The sequence below is a fragment of the Cynocephalus volans genome, chromosome 6 (assembly GCF_027409185.1).
Source record: "Cynocephalus volans isolate mCynVol1 chromosome 6, mCynVol1.pri, whole genome shotgun sequence".
Lineage (NCBI taxonomy): Eukaryota > Metazoa > Chordata > Mammalia > Dermoptera > Cynocephalidae > Cynocephalus > Cynocephalus volans.
In genome coordinates this window covers 159217189-159241254 of record NC_084465.1, presented here as the reverse complement: position 1 = coordinate 159241254, position 24066 = coordinate 159217189, and the positions used below count along the sequence as shown (strand labels likewise).

At 51.5% G+C, this 24066-nt stretch overlaps 2 protein-coding genes across 3 annotated transcripts in view; both read right to left on the bottom strand.

Annotated features, from left to right (window-relative positions):
• Positions 1 to 2135: 2135 nt before the first annotated feature.
• On the bottom strand, positions 2136 to 17157 carry CARD19 (caspase recruitment domain family member 19). Of its 2 annotated transcripts, XM_063100557.1 has the most exons (6): positions 17064 to 17157; positions 7390 to 7532; positions 5001 to 5154; positions 3729 to 3779; positions 3394 to 3465; positions 2136 to 2429 (listed from the first exon to the last, which is right to left on the bottom strand). In XM_063100557.1, the coding sequence occupies exons 1-6, from the start codon at positions 17068 to 17070 to the stop codon at positions 2314 to 2316; spliced, it is 543 nt and encodes a 180-aa protein (XP_062956627.1). In that variant the 5' UTR covers positions 17071 to 17157; the 3' UTR covers positions 2136 to 2313. The 2 variants fall into 2 exon arrangements, with proteins under 2 accessions (XP_062956627.1, XP_062956628.1); XM_063100558.1 differs by lacking the exon at positions 3729 to 3779.
• A 342-nt stretch (positions 17158 to 17499) lies between these two features.
• SUSD3 (sushi domain containing 3) overlaps positions 17500 to 24066 on the bottom strand; it is a 38332-nt gene continuing 31765 nt past the window's right edge. The window contains exons 6-9 of the mRNA XM_063101161.1: positions 18372 to 18546; positions 18195 to 18272; positions 17702 to 17792; positions 17500 to 17578 (exon numbers count right to left, since the gene is read on the bottom strand). Coding sequence (XP_062957231.1) covers positions 17500 to 17578; positions 17702 to 17792; positions 18195 to 18272; positions 18372 to 18546 — 423 coding nt within the window. The remainder of the gene's footprint in view (positions 17579 to 17701; positions 17793 to 18194; positions 18273 to 18371; positions 18547 to 24066) is intronic.

Below are 24066 nucleotides of genomic sequence, written 5' to 3'. Positions count from 1 at the left end.
ACCCTGAGAACTAGGGTCCTTGCCCACTGGGTCTCCTGAGAGATGAGAGGCTCTGCTGGAGCTGGGGGCGGGGATGGGCATCCCCTATTCACATCTGTGCTTCTACTTATGGATCTTCCAACATACGCCACTGCCCGCAGCCTCTGTCCCCAGCACCATCCAGCATACAGTAGGTGCTCAATAAATGTCTGAACCCACTTAGTCTTCCACGTGTGCTGGGTGGGCCCTGTGCACCTGTCACAGTAGTTGAGGGGTAGATGGAAAATCAAGGCCCAGAAGCTGGTCAGGGTGGAGCTAGCTCCTGGGTGGGTATGACTACCCTTGTAGAGCCCCAGGACCCAACATGTCCCCTCTGGCCTGACTCTCCCCTGCACCCCTCTGTGTGGCCTGCCAAGCCCCAGGAACCCAGCTCTGCTCTCACAGGGGACAGACAGTGCTGTGGTGGTGTGGGGGTGGGGCGCAGGCAGAGAGTGAACAGGGGTGTAAGGAGCAAGATGTACCTGCTGAGCTGGGGGGGATACCACGCGGGGAGCAGGAGGGGGACAGGCAGAGCTGGGATGATGGGAGGGCCTGTCTGGGAGTCTGGAAAGAATGTCCCCAGCAGAGGAACAGCCTGTGCATGAGCCCTGATGCAGGCGTGAGCTGGCCCTGGTGGAGGAGCAGCCTGGTGGGGGCAGTCATCTAGAGCTGGGAGTGGCCAGGGACACCCGTGAGATCAGAGGGTTGTTTTCTTAACTTTTTTGCTGTAATAGAGAGGTGATTAGATATGTAGGTAGCTAGATGGATAGGTGGATATCTGATAGATGGATAGATAGATGTGATAGAAAACAGATAAATGCTAGTTAGATGGACAGATGATAGATGGATGATGGATGGATGACAGATCGACAGATGATAATAGATTGGTAGATGGATAGAATGATTGAAAGATGAGGTATGGATGGATGGACGGACGGAGGGATGTAGGGCTCGATGGGTTACTCCAAGGCAGTCCCCGAGCTGTGTCCCCAGTGAGAAGTAGCCCTGTACCAATTTCGGTGCCTCACTTCCTGACAGGAATCCCTTGTTGGTGTCTCTCCATCGCTCAGGTGCCCCGTGTGTGTCCTTAGACATTGTGCTCACCCCTGCCCGGCTGAAAACACCAGCTGGGTCTTGCAAGTCTTGGGGGTCTACGGGCTCCCTCCCCACGGCTCTGCTTTCCCCCTCGCTTATCCTCTGAGGACTGGCCCATTTGACAGGAGCAGAGAAGGGGCGAGGACAAGGAATCCCACTTCACGGACGGGCAAGGTGAGGCTCAGGGGCTTGGAGGCACACAGCAGCAGACAGGCAGGTGAGATGGTTGGTAGCTGGGGGCTAACCCTGAAGCCACTCTCTCCGTGGGCACGAGGTCCCGGCAGGGAGGGCTTGGAGGACTGCCTTTCCTCTGTCCCTGCCCTCAGTCCCCTGACAGGCAGAGACGCGAGCAACGATAATGAGCACAGGTGCTGGCTGCAAGGTGACTGGGAACATCACGTCTGGGAGCCCTCCCCATCGTGGTTCCCACTCTTATGTGCTCCTCCCGGAGAGCCTGGGCCGCAGCCACCTCGCCCCATCAGTGGCGTCATCCCAGGGTCAGCGCCCGCTGAGGCGTCGCCGGAGGCAGAACGCACGAGCCTCTGGAAACCCCCAGTGGGAAACACAGACTCATGATGACTCTGCAGCTGACGAGTCCTCTTCCGTCTCCCTTACAGAAGGCTGGGGGCAGCTGACAAGGGGAGGCCACTGGGAGACGAACCCATCAGGGCCCTGCAGTGGGAGCTCGTGTGCGTGTGTCTGTGCACGCACATGTGTGCATGCGTGTGTGTACATGTACCTGTGGGAGGGGCACATTTGAGGTGGAAGGGGAGGGGACAATGCGAGGGAACCTCTGAGGTGGGAGGGGACCGTGAATGGAGGGGACCTCTGAGGGCGAGGGGAAGGGACAGTGTGGTAGGGACATCTGGTGAAGGTGAGCCCCTGTGGAGTGCCTAGTGCCCTGGGCCTGCACCGAGGGCTGGACTCAGAGATGCCAGGAGCTACCAGGGCCCAGCACTAGCTGGAGCAGCCATAGTTGGAATCATCTAGAAAACCGTCCTAAGATAAGGGAGTGAGACAGGTTGAGAAGACTTGAACATTTAATATAATTAAGCACCTTGTAAGGCAAAGGTGATGTGCTTCTTATACAAATTATAAATAATAAAAAAAAAGCATATAGAAAAAGAAGTGCGGGCCCCCTTGGCTGGTGGGCTGGGCTCTTTGGTTGAGCGGCGGGCGAGGCCTGGGGTCTGGGGTCCGTCAGAGCCCCCCAAGGTCATCTGCCAGGAAGGCCAGCAGATAACGGCTGACATGCCTGTCAACGATGATGGGCGAGAAGCCAAGGACACGCCGGGCCCCTGGCAGCCCCTTAGGGTCTGGAAGACAAAGGGGGAGGAGAAAATTCGAGAACCAGTGGTGAAGGTGAACTCCATTCTTCCAGTCTTGCTGGGCCCTGCGGGAGCTGCGGCAGGACAGGAGTTGGTACAGTCACTCCCTCCTACTTACAGTCTTGGTGTTTGAGTGGAAAAGACAAGAATTAAGGCAGACTCTGGAGCCTGCAGCTCCTACCGGAGTGACCCAGGGGCCTCCTAGTTCTGCTGCATCCGGGTTGTGTGAACAAGCGCCTTGTCCCCACTCCCAGCAGGCCTTCCCAGCATGTGACAAACTCAGGCATCATTGAAAAAAGGAGGTGGGCCAGCTGGGCCTCGAGGATAGAGGCTGCCCCCATCAAATCTCCCCCACCAGTGGGGCCTCAGGGACCTCCTGCCCATCATGCCTGTGACACTGGGCAGAGATCCAAGGACCGGGGGGAGGTAACCTGCTCAAGAACCACATGTGGCTCAAGGTCACTGCATGGCTCTAGGTTACATGTATGGCTCAAGATCACAGTGTGGCTCAGGGTCACAGTGTGGCTCAAGGTCACATGTGTGGCTCAAGGTCACATGTGTGCTCAAAGACACATACATGACCCCAGGTCACAGGTAAAACTCCAGGTCACAGTGTGGCTCAAGATCACAGGTATGACAGGGGTTTCTAACCCCCAGAGCCATGCTGTCCCCTTTCTCCCCTTAGGGGTCATCATTCTCTGACTGCAGGGAGCAGCTGGGGCCACCAAGGGCTGGGGACTCCACACCTTATTTCTCATGAGCCCTGCCAGGTGGGTGCTGTCACTGTCCTTCTGCACAGGTGAGGAAAGTGAGGCACGGAGAGGCCAAGGGGTCCCGATGTGTGCAGGGTTTGGGGGCCCTGTCCTGGCAGCCCCAGCTTGGTGGCTGAGGGCAGGCAGCCCTGAGTTGGCGCCTGCTCTGCTCAGGGTCTCGTGAGGCCCACCTGACCCACCTGGAGGGCAGCAGTAGAGGAGGAGGGCCAGTCCTGCAGCCAGGCCCAGGCCGGCAAGGAAGCTCATGGGTCCTGGGGAGAAACAATCGTGAACAGGGGCCCCGTGGGCCTTGCAGGGCAGGTAAGGGTCCTGAGGCCCAGGGGCTGCACAGGGCATGGGGACGCCAGGTGGGGGTGCTGCCTAAAGAGCCCCCCTGCAAGCCCCTCAGGGGGCTGTCCACCGACAGAAAGCCAGGAATGGAGCTTGACTTGGGGTGGAGAAGCCCCCTGAGGTACAGACGGAGCCCTGGGGAGGGAGGAGAGAGAGGGAGGGGAGGGCAGCGAGGAGGCGTTACCCCTGTCACTCAGCTCGCCGCTCCTGTCTAGCTCTGTGCAATCTGAGTTCTCTGGAAACAAAATCACAGAGCATGGTTAGTCATGGGCCAGGCCAGAGAGCAAGGTAGAAGTCACCACTGCAGGGAACCCAAGGCCACTGCTGCCCACTGGGGCCACCGGGCACCCACACAGCTACCACATGGTGCTGGGCCAGACCAGGCCATGGCACCGTGAAGACAGCCCTCCTCGAGGAGCCCTGCACAGTTGTGTCTTCTCCTCTAGTCCAGTTCTGTAACTTCAAGGCCTTGGATGTGGGAAGGGGTCATTGTTCCCTGGTGGCCACAAGGCACCAATGCAGGAGGAACACCTACTGTCGAGAGCCTGACTGGTGTCACTGTGGTGGCTGCCTTACCAGGCGTACCTGGGCAGAGGGCTTTCTCCCCAGACTTTCCATGGGACCTATCCAGCCAGCCAACCTGGTAGACAGGCCCTGGGGGCATCTACCTCCAGCAGGGTGTGGCTTGACCCCATCTGTATTTTGGAAGATCCGTGTGGAGCACTATGGCTGGGGAGGGAAGATCAGTCCTCCCTGCTGGCCTGCTGGCTCCCTGGGGAATGGTCCTGCCCTTGATCCCTCCCCTGCCCAGCGTCTTCACTGCACCTGGTGAGGCTGAGGCCTCCTCGGAGTCAGAGACACTGGCCGGGTACCAGCTGAGTGGCTTGGGGTGAGCCACCCAGTCCCTCTGGCTCCATCCTGTGGTCCGAGGACTGAGGGATAGCAGCCCCTCCTCCTGGGGCCCCAAACACAGAGGCCTCGGATCAGAGTTGCCATCCCAGCCTCACTGTGCCCTCCTGGTCCTGGCAGCCCCAGAACCTTGGGACTCACAAGTCTCCTGGGGCCAAAGTGCTCATTGCTTGGAGGATGGGACCCTCTAAACTGAAAGGCATGGTCCTCTGACCAGCCAACTTTGCCCGAAGACACACACAGAAACACCCACACGTGTGCAGATCGCTAGAGTGAAAGGTGGACACAACCTCAGTGGCTGCTGTGGGGTTAGGAAACTCCAGGCTGGGACCTCCTAGGAGCACCATGCAGCTGTGGAAACAAGGCTGTCACCTGCACGGAAATGAAGGGATCCCCACGGTGAATGAGGTTAGAAAAGAGGGGCTTAGGGGAGGAGATGCCCAGGCGTGGGCGGCTGCAGACTCAGGTGACCACTGAAGATCTCCACACCATCACAGCCGGCCTGGGTGGCCCCCTGGACCAGTGGGCAGTGGGGGTGTGGACTCACGCAGGGCGTGGCGGCTGGGCAGACTGCTGTGCAGGGGCTGGGCATGGATGTACAGCGCTCGGTAGAACTCCCGGCAGTCACGCTCGCTGCTCCGCTGCAAGTGGCTCAGGAGGTCACACAGACGCATGCGCAGGGATACCTTGGGGTTCCGGAACTGAGGGCACAAGGGCAGCAAGGGAAGGTCAGGCCCGAGGGGGACGCTGTGGGTCAGGGTGGGGTGCCGGCTCAGGACCCCCAGACGCAGCTCCCTCATCAGGTATCAGGAAACCCACCGAAAGGCAGAAACTGCGACAGCCACGACCCCTTACCTACACCCCTTTGGTGCCCAGCACAGCCATGGTCACAGGCACTGTCACTAATCCTCACACTCCTTGTGGGTGGGAGGTGGAAAATCGAGGCTGGGAGAGGTCGCAAAGAAAGCACAAGGCAGGTGACATCATTCCAGGCGTTGGGACTTAGTGTAGCTACCTGTGTGACCTTGGCAAGTCACTTCACGCTTCTGAGACTAGGTTTCTTCATTTATAAAGGGGAATAACAAACCCACATGGCAGGGAATTCACAAGATGAGGGAGTGAGTGAGAGCTCCCACTGTGCTGCAGTCTGCACGACCGTGATTCAAGTACTTAAAAAATAAGTGGAGATAGGAATGGCCTCTTTTGATGTGTTTGACAAAGAAACATGTGGTTCTAAAGGTCGTGGACAGGGCACTTGGCATTGACCCCCCACGACCAGCAGACTGTGGCCTCATGCTGCCACCTGGTGGCGGCATACCGTTCTACATGGCTACAGGGAGTGGCAGTGAACAAGGCGTGGAAACTGCATGGGAAAGCAGACGGCAGCAGGCTCCACAGGTGCCTGCGGAAAGGAGTGTGCACATGGAGGCCTCCCCTTTCTTGCATAAATGTCTGAAGCTTTTCAAAATTTTAAAAAATGAACATGCATTAGACTTCTAATTACAATGATGAGATGAATTTGAGCTCATAACTTTTTTTTTTTTTTTTTTTTTTTTTAAAGATGACCGGTAAGGGGATCTTAACCCTTGACTTGGTGTTGTCAGCACCACGCCAGTGAGCGAACCGGCCATCCGTATATGGGATCTGAACCCGGGGCCTTGGTGTTATCAACACCGCACTCTACCGAGTGAGCCACGGGCCGGCCAAGCTCATAACTTTTTAAATTGCTGTGTTACTTTCATAACGTAAGAGATGTCTGAGCCAGTAGTAGGACCTGTGTTGACTCCTGTTCTATTGTGGAACCCAACCTCGTCTGTCCCAGGATTGGCCCAACCCCAGGACAGCCCTGCAGGTGGCACTGAGCCCCACACCAAGTGAGTAAACTGCAGCTCTAAGAGGAGAAGGAATTTACTCAGTGTCACTTAAGGGGATAGTGGCTGGGCAGGACCTGGGCCCCAAAGGCCTAGCAGGTCTCTGGCACACTGCTCGGCCACTCCAGTCTTGGTGACCAGAGCTGGCAGGAGTGGGTGGGGTAGGCAATGCATGCCCAACTATCTCATCCAGTGACCCCAAAACCTGAAGCACCCCTGAGGGTCACCCAGTGCTGGGGGATTGGGCTGAACTAGACATCTTGGGACAGAGCCCAGGAACTGCATCTTAAATGCCATCTCCAGCAGAGCTAGTGTGGCATGGCCAAGTCAGCAGCTCTGAGAGGCCAGAGCCCTGTGACACAGCAACAGCCATCGCCCTGGGCACCTCCCCATGGGCTCAAGACATGGCCTGACTGTCCTGAGATGGGCAACCCTGAGCAAGTGACTGGCTCTTGAGCCCCAGCAGCCTTCTCTGTAGAATGGGGCAGTGACTATGGCTACATGCAGGGCTGCGATGAGAAACCAAGGACAGTCCAGGGAGGAAAGCACTTGGGCAGCTGTTTACCTGGTTCAGGTGGGCCAGTCGTCACCACAGCCTGTGAGCGTGGGGCTCTCACCATACATTTCACAGATGGGAAACCTGAGATTCCCAGCGGGACCAGCCTCACTGTGGCATGAGGACTCGCCTCCTGCCTCTGCCCTCCCTCTGCTCCACCCCCTCCTCCTGTCTTGTACTGTCATGTGCCATTTTGTGTTGTCACATGTTGTCTCCTATAACCCTCCCAGAAACTCTAGAAGGCGTCAGCAGGCCTGATAACATATGGACAGACTGAGGCACAAACAGCTGATGTTCTGGGCCCATTTTGGGTCATTCCAGAGAGACAGATTTGAGCTTGGGCAGCCTAGGTGCCCAGGCCCAGGTGTGGCACCTCCAAGCTGTGCTGACACACCTGGAACATTATTCCATCAGAAGCTGACCCAAGGCAGTTGGTGGCTTCTCCCACTCCAGAAAGGGGGGGAAATTAAGAGGCTTCCCACACAACCCCACCCTCACCTCCTCAGCACCTTTTCCGCCTCCTTGTTGGTGAGGATCTGTGGGTAGTAGCGGTTCAGCTGGAGAATGATCCTGTCCACCTGCTGCTCGCTCAGGCGCCCATGGCCTGTCAGGAAGGGTGTGTCCTGCACTAGACGGTCAGAGTAGGTCTGATCTGAAACAAAGTGAAAGCATAGGGCATGTGCCATCACAGCCCAAGAGGGACCAGAGACAGCAGTCTCAGTGCCAACCAAGAATCACAGACATCTCAGCCCATGTATGTGGTAGACATCGCACCCAGCCCAGAGCTGCCCCCCCAGCCCACCCACCCCAGCAGAAGATGGAAATGGGCGGGTGCAATAAGAACCCACTCAGATGTGCTGAGAAACAGCCAGAAAGGGCCACAACCTCAGGCCCTTCTTCTATGCCCAGGAGCTTATCACAGAAAATAAACTCAGAGGAGTTAAGAATTGGCTTTCCATGGGGCTGCCCACGGGGCCACCTGGAAATAGCTGGGGCCTGGGGAGGCACAGACTGCAGAGGAGGCCCAAATGTGGGCTCTGCAACTCTGCTCAGCGGTGCAGATGCAGGGACACAGGGCTCGGTGTGGCCTGCGCCGGCATCATCACGGGACAGAGCATCTCTGCAAGGCCTTAAGAAGCTTTCTCCAACGGCAAGCCAGCGAGCCCTCCCAGGGAGCTGGAAATGCTTTTTCCTTTGTCTTTTCCTTCAGAATCACTACTAAAGCATCATTGTCGCACCCTATTCTCACTAAAACATTCCTTAGAAGAAAAGGCCTTTAAAGCTGAGGGGTGAAGTGGAGGTAGGCAAGTATGAGGGCACAGGATCCCCATGGGCACAGAACAGGTACATTGCCCTACATACCTGTGGGCTACACAGGGGCTGGAGAAGGGGTGTGGAGCTTTATAGGAGTATAGTTTTTGCATGTAATTGAAGTTAAGTCGGTATCAATTCTTTAGTTGGTATCAAAACTTTAGGATGTTAAATGTAATCCCCATGGTAACCATAAAGAAAATGTTTATAAAATATACAAAAAAAGGGAATGAGAAGGGAATTGTATTAGTCTGTTTCTGTTGTTTATAACAAAATACCTGGAATTGGGTGATCTATAAGAAAATTAAATTTATTGCTTACAGTTTCTGAGGCTGGGAAGTCCAAAGTCCAGGGAACACATCTGGTCAGGGTCTTGGTGGTAGCAACAGTAACTAAGGGGTCTCATATAGCAGAAAATGGCAGGGCAGAGGGAGACCAACCTCTCAAGTGCTCTTCTTTTAAAGCCCTCAGAACCCTGACCATCATTATTAATCCATTCACTACGACATGGTCCTACAATCTAATCACCTCCCCAAGGCCCCACATTTCAATTTCTATAATGTTTCTAATACATAAAACTTGGGGGACATAATTGAAGCTTCAATGAGTTTGGGAGGACATTCAATCTACTATAGGAATCAAAATGTGTTATGACAAAAACAACTAAACAAAAAGAAGGCAGCAATGGAGGAAACGAGGGTCAAGAAAGCTATGAGACATACAGAAAACAAATAGCAAAATGGCAGAAATAAGTCATTCCTCATCGGCAATCACTTTAAATGTAAATAGATAACCTCTCCAATCAAAAGGCATAGATTGGCAGAATGGATTTTCAAAAATAATCCAACTATATGCTGTCTACAAGAAATTAACTTTAGATCTAAAGACACAAAAAGGTTCAAAATGAAAGGATATAAAAAGATATCCCACGCAAATAGTAACCAAAAGAGAGCTGAGGTGGCTAAAATAATATCAAACAAAATAGACTTCAAGTCAAAAACTGTTACAAGAGAGAAAAAAGTACATTAATAAAATGGTCAATTCACTAAGAATACATAAAATGATAAACATATATGCACCAAATATCAGAGCCCCAAAATATATAAAGCAAACATTGGCAGAATTGAAGGGAAAAATAGACATCCCTACAATAATAGTTGGAGACTTCATACACCACTTTTAATAATAGATAGAAACACAGAGAAGATAAATAAGAAAATATTGGACTGGAACAAAACCACACACCAATTATATCTAATAGACATATATAGAACACTCCACCCAACAAAAGAGACTATGCATTTTTCTCAAATGCACATGGAACATTCCTCAAGATAGACCACAAAACAAGACTGGCCAAAAAATAAGTCTTAATTATATTTTAAAAGACCGAAATCATACAAAGAATCTTTTCTGACCAGATGGAACAAAGCTAGAAATCCATAATAGAAGGAAAACTAGAATATTCATAAATATGTAAAAATTAAACAAATGGGCTAAAGAAGAAATTACAAGGGAAATTAGGAAATACCCGAGACAAATGAAAACAAACAAACACCAAAAACTAAAGGATGCAGCAATGCAATGCTGAGAGAAAAAATTACAGCTTTGTAGAAAAAGGAAGATCTCAAATCAATAATCTTATATTTTACCTTAAGGAACTGGAAAAAGAAGACTAAATCTAGAAGAAGAAATGAAAAAATAGACTAGAGCCACTAAAGAGCTAACTAAACCCAAAGCTAACAGAAGGAAGTAAATAATAAAGATTCGAGTGACAATAAATGAAATAGAGAATAAAAAAAAGAGAGAAAGCCAACAAAACCAAAAGTCGATTCATTGAAAAGATCAACAAAATTGACAAATCTTTAGCTATACTGACAAAGAGAAAAAAGAATGAAAACTCAAACTACTAATAGAATTGAGGACATTACTATCAATTTTACAGAAATAAAAAGGATTATAAGAGAATACAAAGAACATTTATACACTAACAAATTTGATAACCTAGATGAGATTATTAAATTCCTAAAAACACACAATCTACCAAACTGAATCATGAAGAAACAGGAAATCTGAATAGACCAATAATTAGTAGGGAGATTATATCAGTCATCAAAAATGTCCCAGGAAAGAAAAGCTCAGGGTCGATGGCTTCACTGGCAAATTCCACCAAACATTTAAAGAAGAACTAACATCAATCCTTCTTAAACCCTTCCAAAAAGGGAAGAGGAAGAAATCCTTCATAACTAATTCCATGAGGTCAGCATTACCTTACACCAAAACCAGACAGACACTACAAAGAAAGTAAACTACAGACCAATATCACTTATAAATGATGATGCAAACATCCTCAACAAAATGCTAGCAAACCCAATTCAGCAGCACATTAAAGATTATGCAATGATTTATTCCTGGAATGCGAGGATGATTCGACATGCAAAAATCAATCAATGTAATACACCACATTAACAGAATGAAGGGGAAAAAGTACATGATCATTTCAACTGATGCAGAAAAAGCATTTGACAAGATTCAACACCCTTTCATGATAAAGCACTCAACAAAGTAGGAATGGAAGAAAACCACCTCAACATGATAAAAGCCATACATGAAAAACCCACAGCAAACATCATACTCAAAGGCTAAAAACTGAAAGCTTTGGGCCGGCCTGTGGCTCACTCGGGAGAGTGCGGTGCTGATAAAAACTGAAAGCTTTTCCTCTAGATCAACAATAAGACAAGGATGCCCACTTTTGCCACTTCTATTTAACATATATTGGAAGTTCTAGTAAGAGCAATTGAGCAAGAAAAGGAAATAAAAGGCATCCAAAATAGAAAGGAAGAAGTAAAATTATTTCTGTTCACAGATGACAATGATCTTATATACAGAAAACTCTAAAGTCTTTTCTCTTTTAAAAAAACTGTTAGAGCTAATAGATGCATGCAGTAAAACTGCAAGATACAAAATCAACATGCAAAAATCGGTTTCATTTCTATACACTAACTATGAATAATCCAAAAATTAAGAAAGCAATTCCATTTACAATAACACTGAAAAGAATAAAATAGGAACAAATTTGATGAAGGCGGTAAAAGATTTCTACTCTGAAAACTACAAAACATTGCTGAAAGAAATAAAAGACCTGAAAAAAAGAAAGTCATCCCATATGCATGGATCAGAAGACTTAATATTGATATAAATAACAATACTATCCAAAGTGATCTACAGTACAGATTCAATGCAATCCCTATCAAAATCCCAATGGTGTTTTTTGAAGTAACAGAAAACCCATCCTAAAATTCATATGAAATTTCAAGGTACTTGAATAGCCAAAACAATCTTTAAAAAGAAGAACAAAGTTGGAGGATTCACACTTAATTTCAAATTTTACTAAAAAACTACAGTAATCAAAACGGTATAGTACTGGCATAAAAACAGACATGTAAACCAATGAGATAGAGTAAGAGAGCACAGAATTAAATCCTATTTTGAGTGAAAATAGAAATGTAAAAAATGAGAGTGAAATGACAACTCACAGAAATGGGAGAAAATACTTGCGAAGCATATATCTCATAAGGAATTAAAATCCAGACTATGTAAATAACTCCTACAACTCAACAACAAAAGATACAAACAACCCAATTCAAAAATGGGTAAAAAAAAGTTGAATACACATTTCTCCAAAGAAGATATACAATTGGTCAACAAGCACATGAACAGAAGCACAATATCACCAGTCATTAGGGAAATGCAAATCAAAACCACAATGAGATAACACCCGCATTCATTAGGATCGCTATATATTAAAATAACAAGTGTTGGTGAGCATATAGAGAAATGTGAACTCTAGTGCAATGCTGGAGGAAATGTAAAACGGGGCAGCCATTGTGGAAAACAGTCTGGCACTTCCTCAAAAACTTAAACATAGACTTACGTGATCCAGCAATTCTACTTCTTCGTGTATACCCTACACAGGTGAAAGCGGGGACTCAGATACTCACACACCAGTGTTCACAGAAACGTTATTCAAAACAGCCAAAAGGTGGAAATAACCCAGATGTTCATCACCAGATAAATGAATTATCAAAATGTGGTATATACATATATACAATGAAATATTATTCAGCCATAAAGAAATGAAATCCTGGGGCTGGCCAGTTAGCTCAGCTGGTTAGAGTGCGGTGTTGTAACACCAAGGTCAAGGGTTTGGATCCCCGCACTGGCCAGCTGCACCTCCCTCCCTGCAAAAAAGTGAAATTTTGATACGTGGATGTTACAATACAGATGAACTTTGAGGACATTATGCTAAGTGTAATAAATCAGACACTCAGGGACAGATACTGTACGATTCCACTTATATGAGGGACTTAGAGTAGTCAAATTCACAGAGACCAAGTAGAGGAGAGGTTATCAGGAGCTTGAGTCAGAGGTGGACAGAGGAGTTACTGTTTAATGGGTATAGAGTTTCTGTTTGGGATGATGGAAAAAGTTCTGGAAATTGATAGTGGTGAAGGTTGGACAACATTGTGAATGGACTTAATGCCACTGAAATGGCTAAAAGGGTAAATTGTATGTTCTGTATATTTTACTACAAAAGAAAAGGTAAATGAATAAATAATATGCTTGTATGGCTCATCCATACAATGAATATTGTTCAGTGCTAAAAAGAAATGAGCTATCAAGCCATGAAAAGACATGGAGGAACCCTAAATGCATATTACTAAGTGAAAGAAGCCAGTCTGAAAAGGCCACACACTGTATGATTCCAGCTACATAACATTCCAGAAAAGGCAAAACCACGAAGACAATAAACAGATCAGTGGTTGCCAGGGAGTAGGAGGAGAGAGGGATGAATAAGTGGGGCGCAGGGGATTTTTAGGGCAGTGAAAATACTCTGCATGATACTATAATGGTGCATACATGACATTATGCATTTATCAAAACCCATAGAATGTACAACACAAGAAGTGAACCATAATGTAAACTATGGACTTTAGTTAATAATAATGTATCAATATTGGTTTCTCAGTTATAACAAATGCTGCAGACCAACCTAAGATGCTAACAATAGGGGAGCCTCTAGGGTGGGGGAGTACCTGGGCCCCTCTGTACTATCTGCTCAATTTTCTGTAAATCAAAACTGCTCCAAAAAATAAGGTTTATTAATTAAAAAGAAATCCTATATGGAAAATTCCACTGTTAAAATTTTAAAGAAAATATGGGGTCACAGAAACAACCCCTGGGTTGAGGTGGGATTACCTGAGAGGAGCACAAAGGAACTTTCCGGAGTGATAGAAATGCTCTGTCTTGATTCTGCCTGGGATGGTAGTTACGTGGTTATAGATCTTTGTCAAAACTAATCAAACCATTCACTAAAAACGAGTGCATTTGCTTGGGAGTGAATTATACCTCAGCAAAGTTGACTTTTAAAAAAATAAGGTCATCATGTTAAGGGAAGTGGGGCCCCCCTCTGGTTTCATCCTTAGGGCATGGACTCAACCGACTGTCTTCCTCATATCTCTTTTCAGTCGCCACTTCCTCCTGGCTGGTCTTTCTTCCCCCAGAACATGGACTTGTAGTTTCTGGATTCTCCAACCCTGGCAGCAGCTATGCTCTGTGGAATTAGCTGCTGCCCCCCACCACATCCACAGTGAGGCCCCCGGCCATTCACCATGGGCTGCATGGGGAGGCAGCTGGGGGCGGGGAATACTGGCAAAGCCCTCAGCTGCAGAGTCCCCAGCAGCCTGTGTGGAAGATGGCTTGTCAGCAGCTCCCATCATGGTGAGGAAGCTGAGCATAGGGACATCCAATGAGCTGCTGAGGCCACATGGCCAGGCCCACCTGGGCAGTCTGGTTCCAGCCCCTGCAGCCTCTCTAATTAGAGAGTTAAAATGAATACTGGCTGAAGTTGATAGGGCAATCCATGTGCCAGGCATTCTGTGGGCTCTATACTTATTCATAAGCTTCATATTTCCGACAGCTCTGTGAGCAGGACCATCATCCCCACTTTCAGACAGGGAAACTGAGGCACAGCGAGAAGATAAGATACCTGCCCAAGACTGCAGCCAGCTAAGAAGTAACGGATCTGAGGTCAGGACTCAGGCACAGCAGCATTGGGAGCTACCTCCTGACATCCAGACTTTCTGCCCCTCTAATTAGCATGCTAATTCACTCTGTAATCAGCTGCATCAGTCTGCTCCCTGCCAGACCAAGGGCAGGTCAGACTGTCCTGTCCATCGCTGCCTCCCACGTATGCACTGTGCTGTGTGCATAGGGCCAGGCACATAGCAGACACTCACTAAAGAGTTCTGGAATGAATGGACATAGGTCCAAGGCTCAAGGGTGAGGGCTGTTGGTGGATGGTGGCCAGCACCGTATAGTGGCCTCCTCCCACCCAGCGAGCTCCTAGCCAGGCGTGGCCTCTGCTGCCCAAGAGCCATGAGTCACCTAGCACAGGCAGCACAACACAGGGGCTGAGGCCAGGCTGTGCTGCTCCGGGCTTCCTGTGGTTGCTTGTGAGCTGTGCACACAAACCACGCACAGGTGGCCACTCGGAAGCACAAAGTCACAAAAAAGGAAACCGCATCAGTGCCATGTCCTGATAAACAAGTCCCAGAACTGTTATCACAGGATAAAGGAAGATGGATTGCTCTGGCTGAAACCCCCACACCTTAGCCAAGCCCACGTCCCTCCCTTCCCACCCAGCTGGCCCCAGGACCACAGACTCCCAACCTGAACCTCCTTCACAGCCCAGACCCAAGCCCTCAGCCTGGCATTCAAGGCCCTGTGAGAGCCTCACACCCTCAGACCCCTGAGGCTTCCTGCCTGGCAGCCCCCAACCGTGCCATACTGCCGTGGACCCCAACCTGGCCTGATAATTCCCATTTCTGTGGTTTCCACCTGGTTAATTCAAGCTCAGCTCACTGTCTTTCCCCCAAGAGGATATCCTGAATTCCTCCGGCCATGCGCCACCAGGGTCTACACACTTGAGCACCAGTCTCCCCTCCCAATCTCTTGCAGAAGCTCCTCTTGTGCTGGCACCCAGCCTTGCTAAGATCACTCATGCCACAGCACACCACAAGGCAGGTAACCTGTCAAGCCCCTGCCCCACACAGACCCATCCTCCATGTTCTGTAGGCATCGGCTTACACATGCTCTCACAGTGAGGGGTGGCTCAAGGCAGGCCCCCAGTTGGTGCAGGGGAATGGTGAGCCCAGGACTATGGTTCTGCAGCCTCGCAGGGCTACCCATCTGGCCTTCCCATGCCTAGGCTCTCTGGGCCTCAGTTCCCTTTCCTGAAAATGAAGGGCAATGAGGGGCATCTAAAGGCCCAGCAAGTAGAGAAAGCACGTGGAAAGGGTGTACTGTTTCCATTCTCTCCTAAAGATAAGGCTCTACAGACAGGGCCTTAAGAGGCCCCTGCCTGAGCTGTGGTCTCCCAGCTCCAGGGTCCCCTCCTGCAGGAAGCTTTCCCTGACTGCCTGCTCCTCCACTGGACGGTGAGGCCAGGGGTGTGCTGCCTCAGGCTTCACCCACATCCAGCCCCTGGGACAGGCCTCCCTGGAAGCCCTCACATCCTGATGAACTTACTAAAAGAGGTGGGGAATCGGAGGCCTGGGCAGGGTGCAGATATAGGCACGAGGGCCAGCGCTTTTGTCTAAGAGACTGGCCAAGTGGCCTGGTGCATCTGCCCAATCTGAGTCTTTGTTTCCTCATCCAAACACAGATAGGATATTCCAAGTCCCCATATGGTCATTCTGGGCAGGAAGCACCCAATTCAGGGCCCAGTGCACAGTAGGTGCTCAGAAACAGCAGCCACAAGTAAGTGTTTGGAGGGAGCGGGTGGCAGCCGAGGTCTCTTCTGACATGGTGTCCTCGAAGTCACCAGTTTCCAGCCCAAGAGAACTTGTGTGCACAACTGTTGTGCAGGACCCAGGCCAAGACTCCAGGGAGCTTGACTGGAGATTTCTGGGGCCACCCTGATGCTCTGGACCACCCCTGGGTGACTTCTGCCCCACAAGGCAGAAGAGTGAGACCCTCAGGAATGAGGTGTGGCTTCTGGGAGTCCCCACATTCCCCAACCTCACTGACATGGGGTTCACTGGCACATCACCCTTATGGGGCTTCTCTAACAGGGGAAGGTCCACAGAGCAGGGTCACCCTGCTTGGCTGGGATCAGGAGGGAGGTGGGCAGGTTCCAGGCTGAAGAGGCCCTGGGCTGGGGGGTGGAGGGGATGGCTGGGCTGGGGGCACCCAATGTGGAGCACACAGCCTTAGGAGGTCCAGTCTTTGTCTCATTCCTCTAGGTCTGTTGGGGGAAGGGGAGCAGCCGGGATCCGTGGGTCCCCGGGGAGTGGGGAGGCGCTGCAGAGTCCCACGGGTACTACACGCTGTCCAGGACTGCATCGCCTGTCCCGCGTCCTCGGAGGTGGTGGTGAGGATGGAGCGTTGTACATCGCGCGAGAATCACAGCAGGACGCCGTGAATACTCGCTGGTGTCGCTTCTCCTACCTCCTGCCCTCTCACACCCAGTCCCACCCTGCCCACCGCCCCAACCCCGGGCGCGCACCGGCCGAGCCTCCTGCCCTGCGGCCCTCCCCGGGTCCCCACCCGGCGCCCCGCCCACCGCGCCCGGCGCCGCCCCGGCACCCATGCCCCGCCCGCAGAGACCCCAGGGACTCCCGCCACCGCGCGCGGCTGCACCCGCACCACCAGCGACATCTGACGGGCCAAGGTCATCTGTCCCCACCGCCGGGACGCGGCCCGCGGGCCACACGCGAGCAGCGGGACCCTGGGCCTGGTGCGCCCGACCCGGGCTGGACAGGCAGGACGCGCGCCAGCACCCGGCCACCCGGCTCGGCCCCGCGCCCACCTGTCATGGCGACAGACGCGGCGCCGCCCCGCCGTCTGCCCCTCCGTCCGCCGCCCGGCCCACCGGCTCCGGTGACCGGTGACCGCGGGCTGGGCTCGGCCCGCCCCTTTCCGCTAGGCCCCGCCCCCGCCGCCGGCCGCGGCGCCCGAGGATCCCGAGCCCCGCCCCTCCTCGCTGGGCCCCGCCCCTCCCGAGCCCCGCCCCCTCGCCGTCTTCCGCGGCGGTCGCGCCGGGAGCCCCGAGCCCCGCCCTTTCCTACGCTACCTAGTCCCTGCGGGCGTCGGCTACGGCGCCACGCGAGTCCCGCCCCCGCCAGCGCCGGACGCGAAGCGAGGAGCCCTGGGTTCCGTCCGTCACCGGGCCGCGCCCCAGCCGGCGTAGGCTACGTCCCGGGAGGGCGTTAAAGCGCTCCTCTGACTCGGGCCCCGCCGCCCACTCACGGCCAGCTGCCAGCACCGCCTCCCGAGAAGCCGACGCGCGCCTCCCTGGGCCCGCCCCGCCGGGCCACACCCATCCTGGTAGCCGGGCGGGGATCCAGGTGGCCCCGGTCCTGCAGGGCCTAGTCCGCCACCCCGCCCGTGCCGCGGCGCCCCACCCCCAGGAAGAGAAAACAGACTCCTGGAGCGGACGTGACTTACCCAAAGTCATGTAGCAGCCCAGGCTGTGGGGAATACAGGGCCAGGCCTGGGACCAAAGGCTGGTGGGCGTCCAGCAGCCCACAGGGATCAGCTAAGGAGGCCGTGCAGGGACAGTGACACTCCCCCAATCCAGGGGAAAGGTCGGACTCAACGGTGTGACTTGGGTGGGGCACCCCCCTCTCGGGGTCCTCAGTCCCGCATCTGCAAAAGGGGGCAGTGGCCTGGCAGTTTGACCCTAACTAGGGAGGTCATTTAGCCCGCCTGAGCCTCAGTTTCCCAGATTGTAAAATAGGTGGCCTTGGGCAAACCTCTCCAACCCCTCACTGCCCCTTCGTCACATGCCTGCCTTTTCATCTCTGGCGCCCACCGCAGGAAGCCCCTAGCCTCACATTGTGCAAACCCAAGAAATGGAGACCCGTGAGGGAAGGCAAAGCAGCACCCTCGCAGCCAGCAATGGCTCACTGGGTTTTGGTTTTATCGTTTTCTTCTGTACCTCTGCCAGCTGTTCCCATTAGCGCGTTCTCATTTGTGTTGCTGGAGCCTGAACCAGAATGCAGGACCAAGTTCACTTCTTGGGACAGCAATAAGAGTCCCAGAGGCCCCTGTGCCTTCCATCTCTGTGCCTCGGTTCTCCCCTGTGCTACGACCTCCCATCACGGGTGGGACGCACGGGGAATCCGGAGAATGGGTGTAATTGTCACCTGGAAGCCCCAAAACTCTTTGGTGGTCACTAGACAGGAGCCGCCCCTCTCCCTGAACACGGGCTGAGCCCCGCTGAGGATCCCCACGAGGCTGAGCAGGCTCAGCGTACAGGTGACTGCCCTGAGCCCCAGCTCCAGCCCAGGCTGAGGGGCAGCACAGGCAGGAGGGCGGTGTTCATCTGGCCTGTGGGTCCCTCCTGGCCTCTCACCTGTGCCTGCACAAGTCCAGGTCGGCTCCGGGCTCCAGGAACCCCTCCTCAGGGAGCCTGGAGCAGACCCCACAGTAGGCCTCCCCGCAGAGGGCCTCTTGCATATCCATCACACCTTGTTGTGGTGTCTAGCACTTACCTGTCTGGGTTCGTTTCACCCCAATCCACCTTCAGGGAGTCCTGACCCCAGTCCCTTAGAGGGAGACCATCATTCCTCCTTTGCATCCATTCCTACGTCCCCAGGACCACACCTGGCCATATAACGGACCAGGAAACTGAGGCTCAGAGAGCGGAGTTCCTCGCCCAAGGTCTAACAGCCAGGACATGCTCTCCCATGTGCAGGCTCCTTGGCTGCCTTAGGGTTTGGGTGCAGGATTTGCTCCAAGGACTCCTTAGGGTTTGCGCTCATGGACTCCTTGCTCCACGCCCCGTGGGATGTGCCCTAGGGGTTGGCAGGTACAGAAGACCTGCACCCAGGGAGTGACAGCCATGGGTGCAGAGCAGTGAGGGGGCTATGAGCCAGGATGCCTACTGGGGGTGGGGAGCTGCAAGCCAGCGGGCACTCCTTGGGAGGAGGGAACAGCACATGCATCCTCTCTTCTGGGCAGCTCCTGCTGCAGCTGCATGGAACCCGAATGGAAAGTAAGCTCCTAGGATGTGGGGGGCCAGGGGCCTGGGGACCCTCATTGGCTCCTTGAGTACTGTGTGTTTCACACAGTGGAGGGGCCTGGATCACCCTGTGCAGACTTCAGGGGTACCAACTGTGGTTGTCCCCAACCCCTGGAGAATGACTGGAAGCCCTGACCTCATACATCATCAAAGAAAAAATAGAACTGGACGGAAGTTACTCTGGTAAAAACAGATTTTATTCAGGTCTATTGCGGTAGGGGAAAAGAGACCTCAGTATAGAACTGAACTCAACTCTGAATACAGCAAGGACAAGTGGGAATTTATAGCCAAGGAGCAGGGTGGAGGTCAGTGAATGGAAAATTACTAAGAGTTGACATTAGAGATAAGCGGGTGCTATGGGTTGGATGTGTCCCCCAAAGTTTCATGTATTAGAAACTTAAACTGCACTGTGACAGTGTGAAGAGGATGGGAGATCCTATTATGATAATTGAAAGGTGGAGCCTTTAAGAGGTGATTAGATCATGAGGACTGTCCCCTTGTGAATGGATTGACCCATTCATGGAGTAATGGGCGTGGTTCTGATGGATTTACGAGAGTGAGTGAGATGCTTAGCTCTCTCTTGCTGAAGCCATTCACCATGTGATACCCTGCAACGCTGCAGAGAGTCACTACCCACCAAAACGGCCCTCACCAGATGTGCCCCTTGGTCTGTGGACTTTCCAACCTCTGACCTGTGAGAAATAAATTTTAGTTTTTTATAAATTACCCAGTTTCAGTTATTCTGTTTTAAGCAACAGAAACAATTGAATGCAGGAGGATTCAGGCTAAACAGTGCTAAGGGGATCCCTGCTGAAGGCAGCCAGGGCGATCAGACATCACCTGGGGATGGTGTAGGAGGAAGAGCCTGATCAGGTACGGAGCGATCAGATACCGAGGGTGGGGGGCTCTTGCTGCGCTGGCTGAGCAGGGTTCTTGTTAAAACTGGACCATGCAAGGAAGTGCACGGATGGGCTACGGGGAGGTTGAGGAGCTGACTAAAGTTTGGTCAAGCAGAGGATCTTTGTCAGCATCAGATATCCCAGCCCTGACACCCTCCCCACACCTCCCAACTGTCTCCATCTCTGTCTTTTGCATCTTTTGAATTTTATTACCATGACATGCTTTAGCAGATCAGAAAATAAACACCATTTTAAAGTTACATAAGGAAGGCTCATTCCCACGTGGGTTCTTATTTTCACAGGGGCAGCCCCTTCCTTACTGAGGCTTCTGCTCACCTGCCCTGCCCCCACCTGTTGGCTCTCCCTTCCGAGTACATCCCACATCCAGCCCTGCTCCCACCTCTGTGCCCACCATCCCATCATCTCTTGCCTGGAAGGTGGCAGCCACCTCCTCACTGGCCCCCTGCCCTATCCCCACGCAGCAGCCACAAGGGCCATAACCCACCCTGAGTCCGACTGTTCTCCCCACCTCACATCCTTCCTGTTCCCCCAGCAGCCACCTCTGCCATCCCACCTTTGTGTATGCTGTGCCCCCTACTGGAACGCTTCTCCCGACTCCCCACCTCACATCCTCTCTCCTCTCAGGCTCTGCTCCATGTTACTTACTCTGTGCCCTCCAAGTCTCTGTTCTTCAGAGTGCTATCACTGCCTGATGATGGTTTCCCACAGTCTCTGTGGCAGCATTCATACCACAAGGGCCAGCATGCAGTTGGCACTTGATGAATGCAAATGAATTAATGTTGACAACTGGGGTGAGGGACTGGAGGGCAAGGACAGGGGCTGTAAGAGGATATTGGGGCCCAGGTAGTCTCCCTGAGAGGCTGAGGCTGAACACAGGGTGTTCCCAGGCTAGGGGCAGGAGCTATATGACCCCTGTAGGGTGCAGGAGGCCTGCATGGCTGGAACTGACCTTCATTCTGCAAAGGGGCAATGTTGGGCAGTGAGGGGCCTGAACACTGAGAAGAGGCAATGACATTTTCTTCCCACATCCTCACATGAGCAGGGGTACCATTCGTTCATCCATTCACTCAGTAATTCATTCAACAAATGTCTCCTAAACGTGTGCCCAACCCAGAGCCAGATCACAGGGAAGGCAGAGGAAGCCCTGCACCCATGGGGCTCCTCCATTACTGGAGGACACAAACAGATGTTGTATTAGTCCCTTTCTGTTGCTTATAATAAAACACCTGGAAGTAGTAATTTATAAGAAAATGAAATTTATTGCTTACAGTTTCTGAGGTGGGAAACCAAAGTCCAGGGAACACAGATGGTGAGGGTTGTCTTTGGTGGTTTTATAGCAATGCTGGGGCCTCACACGGCAGAAAATGGCAGCGTAGGAAGAGAGAAACTCTCACGTGCTGTCCTTTTAAAGCCTTCAGAACCATGCCCCTGACCACCGTTAAACCATTAACTTAATTACTCCTTCAAGGACCCACCTTTCAATGACCATAATAGGATTTCCCACCCTCAACAGTTATGGTGGGAATTAAGCTTCTAATATAATATATAGACTTTGGGGGACACAATTCGATCAATCCATAGCACATGTCTATGTGTAGGTTCTAATAAGTGCTATCACGGACAGTCAGGCAGAGTAAGAACTGAGGATTCCTGGTGAGGTCACCAGCCTCCAAGATGGCCCCAGTGATCCTCACATCCTAGTCAAGCCCTTGCATGAACCAGGCTGGTATGTGACCAGTGAAGTGTGGCAGAGGTGATGGTGTGTGACTTCTGAGGCTGAATCATGGAAGGCATTGTGGCCTTGTGCCTTGGGATAGCCAGCTGCCATGTTGTGAGGATGCTCAAGCAGCTCTGTGGAGAGCCAAGTGTAAGGAGGAAATGAGGCATCCAGCCAACAGCTGGCACCAACTTGCTGTGAGTGAATCACCTTGGAAGTGGATTCTCAGCCCCAGTCAAGACTTCAGATGAAATCGCAGTCATGGTTGACCTCTGGCTGCAGTGTCAGGAGAAACCCTGACCAGAACTACCCTGTGGAGCCCAAATTCCAGACCCATCAAAACTGTGGAAGACAGTAAATGATGATTGTAGTTTTTGAGCTACTATGTTTTGGAGCTATCAGTTACGTGGCAATATGTAACTAACATGCTAGACATTTGAGCAGAGGCAGGCTGAAGTGAGGGAGCTACATGATAGCTGGGAAGAGTGTTCTAGAGGAAACAGCACATGCAGGAGACCTGAAGCAGAAATGACCCTTCTGTGCTTGAGGGACAGCCAGTGTGGCTGGAGTGGAGTGATCACAGGGGCCAATAAAACAAAGTGAGGTTGGGAGGTGAGGGGCAAATCATGCAGGGTTGCTGCAGGCCAGGCAGCTGGGAGCCCACCATCAGGGTCAGAACTTGCAGAAGGGCATGGTGATCTGCTCTGATTTACATATTTTTAACAACATCTGTATACATGAAAGAATTGAAAGCAGTCTCAGAGATTTTTGTATACAGATGTTTATAGCAGCATTATAGCCAAAAGGTGGAAACAACCCAAGTGTCCATCAAGGGATGAATGGATAAACAAAATGTGTTATGTACACACAATGAAATATTACTCAGCCTTAGAAAGGAAGAGAATTCTGACACATGCTACAACATGGATGAAACTTGAAAACACAGCAAAAGCCAGTCACAAAAGGACAAATATTATATATATTTATAATATATATATAAATATAATCAAATATAATCATATAATCATATATATATATATATTATATAGTCAAATTAATCGTAACAGAACCTTGAATTATGGCTGCCAGGGGCCGGGGGAGGGAGGAATGGGGGGTTAGTGTTTAATGGGGACAGAGTTTCAGCTCGGGAAGATAAAAAAAAGTTCTGGAGACGGGCAGTGGTGGGTGGTGCGCAGCAATGTGATTGTACATAACGCCACAGAGCTCTTACACTGTAAATGGTTAAAACAGTAAATTTCATGTCATGTCTATTTTAGCACAGTGAAAATCAAACCCTCTGGCAGCTGTGTGGAAATCGACTCTGGGGGGCTTGGCTGGAGGCAGGGTGACCATGAAGAGGCTACTTCAATGGTCCAGGGAGAGGAGGCTGAAACCAGCATGGTGGTTGCCCAGGTGGGAGAAAGGGTAGATTCTGGATGAATTTTGAGGGTGATCCGACAGACTTAGGAAGGATTGGATGTGGGTCTCACAGAAAGGGAAGGGCATGGGGTTATGGCCTGAGGGCAGGAGGGGGAGACTCAAGGTTCTTCTCTGAACACGCTGAATTCAAGAAGTCTGAGGGCACCCAAATCTGAGCTGTGTGACTGCTTGGCCAGTAGAATATTGTTCCGGGCCTAGGCCTTAAGGCACTGACAGCTCCCACTTCCATCTCTTGGGAAGCTTACTCTTGAAACCCAGCCGCGGTGCTGGAAGGAAACTCAGGCCATGCGGTGTTTCAACTGAGAGCCCAGCTAAGGTCCCAGACAGCAGCTTGTGTCAACTGCCAGACGTGCAAGTGAAGACACCTCAGGAAGATTTGCCCTGGCCACTACGTAACTGCAATCGCATGTGAGTTCAAACAAAAATCACCGAGCTGAGCCCAGCGAGCGCACAGAACCACGAGAGGGAATGATAACATGGTGGCTTCTGCTGTTGTTTTAAGCCACTGAGTTTTGGGGTGACTCACTGAACAGCAATAGGAAAATGAGATACCTAGGTAACTAAACTGTTGAATCGACTCACGAGACAAGTTTTTCCCCAAGTGGCGGATATTCCAGTGAATAATGATGTCTCTCCTTTGTGACATCTTAACCCAGTTCTATAACTTTTTAGCCACTTCTGGTATTAGATTGGCACCATTCTAGTACGT

Coding starts and splice junctions, on each gene's coding strand:
- CARD19 (XM_063100557.1), bottom strand. Junction 3,780..5,000: donor GCCCAGCCGCCACGCCCTGC/GTGAGTCCACAC, acceptor TTTTGTTTCCAG/AGAACTCAGATTGCACAGAG. Junction 2,430..3,393: donor CCTCTACTGCTGCCCTCCAG/GTGGGTCAGGTG, acceptor TTTGTCTTCCAG/ACCCTAAGGGGCTGCCAGGG.